General features: G+C 40.9%; 1 protein-coding gene across 1 annotated transcript in view; it reads right to left on the bottom strand.

Moving 5' to 3' along the window:
- Positions 1 to 1,818: 1,818 nt before the first annotated feature.
- The window catches only part of TGFB2 (transforming growth factor beta 2), a 65,704-nt gene continuing 61,522 nt past the window's right edge, over positions 1,819 to 6,000 (bottom strand). Inside the window, exon 7 of the mRNA XM_062605991.1 lies at positions 1,819 to 5,358. Within this exon, the coding sequence (XP_062461975.1) occupies positions 5,200 to 5,358 (159 nt within the window). The 3' untranslated portion in view covers positions 1,819 to 5,199. The remainder of the gene's footprint in view (positions 5,359 to 6,000) is intronic.

Raw genomic sequence — 6,000 nt, 5'->3', positions numbered from 1 at the left:
TACCCACTGACAAGCCAACTACATTACTTCACATCTACTTTATAACCACATATAATTACATAACCTCTTGGTTTATTTTCTTCCAGAACTCATGGCTCCTCATAGAATCTGTTCTGTCTGATCTAAGAGGCAGAATTTGGCCTAAAAAAAGATTTTCAAGACATTTACATGGTTTGGGCTTTTTCCTATATATTCCACATTTATTAACCACAATTCGATTCAAACAGAGCAGCAAGGGCTTCACTGATACAAGTCTGGAGAGGCTGTGTTAGCAAAAGGAAAGGGCGAGCCCAGCATCAAAATATTCTGCATAAATCTCATTATTGTGGGAGAGCTTCCATCTTTTCAGCCCCACGCTATAAAACCTCTCTTAGCACACTATGTTCCCTCCACTTTTTTCCTCTTTAGTTACAAGGCACCACAGCCACTTTCCCATATAGAATTTCCTATCAACATTCCTCCTCAAACCCTCCTGGTCTTCAGGAAATTTCAGAAATTAAGCAGAAATTAGTACTGCAAAGTATTCTCACCTCACTGCATAAGGGCTACCTGGGATAAGAATGGGGCTGGCATATTACATCCATGCCAAAGCACATGCCTGGGTATACAAAATAGATAGGATGAAAACTGGCATCTGGCAATTTTTATAGGACCATAGTTTTGTGCTAGTATAACCTCACTGAAATCAATTAAGGCAGGTTACTGCAAAGCTGGAGTGTATCTTATCTGTATTCATCACAGATAAGATTGGTTTTAATGCTTATCACAACTTGCATCCTTAAAACATATTCACAGGACATGTAGTCCATTTGTTATAATTTATCACAATAACATTAAACAATCTGGCATAAACATATTCTTTCATTTATGCCAAGAAATGGTATGCGCCCCTTAGAATCCAGAGAAGGCACCAGAAAGTGCAGATGTTCACTCCTTTTTATCATCAGTCCCTGATCTGGAAGCATTTTCATGTATAATTTTATTAACTTTTAAAGTGACGTTTCAATCCTGCACACCTTCCTCCCATCAGTTTTGTTTGTTTAAGTGACCTGAGATGCAGAAAGTCTGGTAAGGAAAAGCTGCAATACCAGGTTGCTCCAAGCCCTGTCCAGCCTGGCCTTGAACACTGCCAGGGATGGGGCAGCCACAGCTTCTCTGAGTAACCTGTGCCACTGTTTCACCACCCTCATAGTGAAGAATTTCTTCCTTATGTCTAATCTGAATCTACCCAGTCAGGTTAAAGCCATTTCCCCTTGTCCTGTCACTGCATGCCCTTGTACAAAGTCCCTCTCCAGATTTCTTGTAGGCCCCCTTTAGGTATTGGAAGGCTGCTATAAGGTCATGAAACATACAAGCTTCTCATTTCTCAGAGCACTACAGACATGAGGAAGAAGATCCTCTACCAGAGAGGAAAGACCCCCAAACTAGTGCCTACAGCACCTGGGCCATGCCAGCATGGTTCTGGAGAGAGATCAGGCACAGTAGGGCAGTGGGGTAACATCGCTCCTGCCCAGGGCAATAACCAGTCCTGCACACACATGGGACAGTGGGGGCTGCTCAGATCAGTCAAGCAGAAGCCACTTCTTGCCTATAGACCAACCCATATACTGCAGTGGCTAAGGGGGAAGCAATCCTTAGAGCAGTTGTGATTCACGCTCACCCTGGATGACTGTTCTTCATCTCAGCCTGTGCTGGACCACGCCAAGGTCGCACACACTAAAATCACACACTTAATCAGGCTTTGCAGGGATTAAACTGAGCCAGAGCTGCGGAATCGCCTATGCCAGAACACTACCATATGAAAGCAACACCAGCATGTAATTGAAATAATTTATTTACCACTAGAGCACCACAAAAACAGACATACAATGTGTTAAAATACAGAGTAATCGATCACCAAAGTACAACACAGCTGTCCTTTAAGTTCCTTGGGTTTTTTCTTCTTTAAACCATGCCAACCATACAATTATATTCATGCTAAACACATAAAAAAGGCTGTCCTACCCCACCCAGCTAAGTGCTAAGATTCCCTCTCAGCCCTAGCCAACCCCTTGGATCCCACCTTTCCAGGTACTGAACATTTCCCACCAGTTCTCAGGGACTTTGCTTAGACAGTGGCAATTCTTCATGGTAAAGCCCCTACCACAAAGCCCTGCTGCAGATCCATCTCAGTATCATCCAAGGGGAGTAACATCAGACCTGAGTGGTGCTTAGGACTCACATTAACCAACTCTGTAGAGGGGAGTTTCACCCATGAGTTCTGCACATTGTAGGATCAGGCCTAACATCCTTGGTAATTAAAGGGAAATATATGCCTAATGAACAAAAAAAATCAAACAAAAAGTAGGAGCTTTATAACAGAGTATTTCAAATACCATCAGTGCATTTTGAGGAAAAAAAAAGAAGTAAAAAGTATTTGCTCTTGGGGTAATGACTTGGAGAAATAAAGTTTTATACTTAAATTTAGAGCAAAACTCTAAACCCAAACCGAAATTTTCAGCTGCGTCCAGCGCATAGTGAGTATAGTTGGACAACTACGCTATCTCCTATTCCACTTTTTCAAGCTTCAAAACTTGTTTCGAGCTGCATTCCCACCACAGGGAATTGCAAAAACGTCTTTATGTTCTGTAAAACGCGTTCATCCTTGTCTCCTTTCCTGTCCAACAAAAATACAGTTCTCGTACTGAACCTGATAAAACTAATTTTGCTGCCGTATCCAGCAAAATCCAGAGTATTTCCTACCCTGAGGAGTTTCACTGAGTTCAGTGCATCTTCTCACTGGAGTAAGTTTGGCTCAAGCAAGTGTTAGCAGGACAGATTTTTTCACTTGTTCATCTCAACTCACTAAATAAATCAGAAGTCTAACATACCTCCTCCTCTGCGCTGAGTCAACGGGTGGGATTAGATCATCTGTGGGGCTATGTTTCCATCTAAGCCATAAGCACAGGCTCTCCTGAAGTCCCGAGGAGCTGCGTGTATGCAAGCTACTGCGGTCCTTCAGCTTTGCATCAGTGTTCTGCTGAAGCCAAAGAACATTGCACTTCTCAAAACTGGAGCTGACAACACCAAGCTCAGGAATGTCCTCCTGACACCACTCGGGTCAATGACAGAAAAAGTCCTTCTCATCCAAGTAGTATGTTTCTAACGTGGTTTTCCAGCTCTGCTGTGCAAAAACCATTTGTCATGTGAAATGAACTGGATGTGCCTTTTTCAAGATGTTTTGTGCTAATTTAGGTTGGAGCTTTTTTTAAATGAACTATAAACATGGAACTTTTCATTTCTTGTTTTTTTTTTTTTTACTCCTATAATATTTAAACCTGTGTAAAAACCAAATCCTGGGAACCCCAAGTTCCTTTTTTATTATTTTTTAAAAGAAGCTTTAATGTGAACTCAATTGAAAAACAAAAATTGGCAAACTTGCAAAAATCACGGGTCTGATCCTGCAAATCCTCACACACACACACCAATAGCCTATAGGGGCCTGCCGTGCCAAGTTAAAGGCAAATCTCTGTTCCCTGCAGCAGAAGCGGGATCAGTCCCACAGACTAACTGCAGGGACAAGTCCCTGCTGTGTGCAAGGCCAAGGACACAGCCTCTGACCACAGACTGATCCCACTCGCAGCATAGCTGCGCCAAGACACTTCCTACCAGCCTTCTGTACAGTGGTGAATGTCATTCCCTGCAAGGTTTCACCTCGCTTCAGCCAGGCTGGGACATCTCTTCTGGCAACATCTCGCTCCCTGCCCATCTGTTTGAATGTCTATAGCCGAAATGAAATAAGAAGGTCAAGGAATCCAAACCACATTGTGATTCCAAGTGTTATAAATGGGAACAACTGAGGAAGGAGAGGAAGGGGGGAGAGGTGAGAGATTGCTTTAATCCATCCTTTTTATAGAACAGAAAAACAAATGGAGTCAGGTAGCTTATGTCATAATGATGAACAATATACAAAGCACATGGATAGCAATTATTATAAAACATGTATTTGTAGTGCAAGTCAAAATATAGGGACTCTACTCATACTGGCCAGCTAGAGGGAAACACATGATTCTGAGTGATCAAAAAGAGCCCCAAATTCAAATTCAAACTCATGAGAGCTGACAGTATTACAGAGTACAAAAATACGGTGAAAATTTACACATTACACATACTTATTTTTTTAATAGTTTACAAATAGAGATCTACAGATATGTTTCCAATTAAGCTGGCTTTTACTACCCACCTATTGTAATACTCTAGGTATGGTTACATATACCAAAAGAACAAAAAAATCCCATAGCATAGCTATACAGCAACATATTAAGGTCTGAAGATTAGACCAGTACATGTTAAATATTTCACTGGTTTACTAAACTGACATTTTAAATCATTTACAGTAAAAAAAAATCTTATAGACTTGTTTTTGAGACTGAAACAGAGTGTCCTTTATTAGTAAATTATTCAGTATTTAAAACAAAGGTTCGAGACCTTACAAGAAGCCTCTCTAGGCAGCTGGCATGGAAAATAATTATTTTAAAGGCAGAGTTTCGCAATAATGTAATAACTGATTTCTATTTTAATGGAACTAAACTAACCATTACTTTTCTGATTTGTTTGAGCTCATGTTCCTTTAGGCTTTAATATGCATTTCTGGCAGTTTATTTGGTCTCCACTTTGTCCTCATTGGCTGGTTTTCTTTTTTTCCAATGGTGATACTGAAATGTTCATTTGATAGTTTTTACACACAAATAAATAATTCACTGTTAACTCTACAACTAAGAGGAATGGGTAGGATGCTTATTGCGTAACAATACAGAGAGATCAAGTAAGGCACGGGACAGATACAGCAACTCCACTTCATGGGATTTTCCTGTTTTTTTTTCCTTTCACATAGTAACACTAACAAATTTCTTCCAGTGTTTATTTTTTGAAGGTTTCTTTTTTTTTCTTTAACTTTGCTTCTTGTCTATCTCACACTATGTGTAGGTGAAATGTCGGATAAAGGCCTTCAATGTTTTGCTTCGGATGCCAGTTTAAAAACAAAAACAAAACAAACTTTCAAACAGTTCAGTCTAGTACCACTTTTTTTCTTCCTTTTTTGTTTTTTCTTTTTAACACTGATGAACCTGGGTTTTCGTTTGTCTTTCTTTCCTTCTCGCTCCCTCTTTCTTTTTTCCTTGGTTATAATACACACACGTCACACTGTTTCAGGGGTATTCTTTAGCTGCACTTGCAAGACTTTACGATCATGTTGGACAGCTGTTCGATTTTGGGTGTCTTGCCAATGTAGTAGAGGATGGTAAGGGGCTCCAAATCCTGGGACACACAGCACGGAGAGGCAGAAGCTTCTGGATTTATGGTGTTATATAAGCTGAGTACCTAGGAGAAAGGAAAACAGATTTAAGACAGCCACCTCATGCCTTCCCGCCACTGAGGAGCAAATTCCTTTCTGCATCGCTTCCTCCGACAGTGCCTGAGAGAAATCCCAGTGGAAGCAGTATGAAGATTCCCGGATATTAACATATTTTATGATTCTTCTGTTCAATCTGATGTCATGACCTGCCTGAGTTTCCTAAGGTTTTATCCATAGTCTTAAACCTCATGCCTGGAGCCTGCCTTGAAAGCATAGCCCTCTGAATAAACACACACACTGTATTGATATGGAAAGAAGAAACTGAACGGTTTTTATCTGTGTCTTCAGACTGTCATTTGCTGTTACAGGATTTTGGCTTTAGAAGTGCAGCAAAGAGAAAAGAGAGCCCATCAGAGCAGAAGCTCTGCTCTTCCTTTCTGACTTCATCTAATGCCACCCTGCAAGCACCAGGACTCAAACTGCAGTTACTCCTGTTGAGATCCAGCTGTGGTGAAGTTAGCAGCGCTGGTGCTTTATGTCACGTTGGATTCATATACATGGTTCTCTGCAAGGGAAGTATGTGGGGCTACCCACTGATGATGCATAGGCATTTCTGAGGATGCCATTAATGTGTTTGCCAAACACCAAGTGACCTTTTCCTAGAACTT

Source organism: Pezoporus occidentalis, unplaced genomic scaffold, assembly GCF_034315485.1.
Source record: "Pezoporus occidentalis ecotype Australia unplaced genomic scaffold, CSIRO_AGI_Poc_V1 ctg93, whole genome shotgun sequence".
In the NCBI taxonomy this organism is placed as follows: Eukaryota; Metazoa; Chordata; class Aves; order Psittaciformes; family Psittacidae; genus Pezoporus; species Pezoporus occidentalis.
The sequence above is the reverse complement of the archived record's forward strand: the minus strand, read 5'-3'. Positions and strand labels throughout refer to the sequence as shown.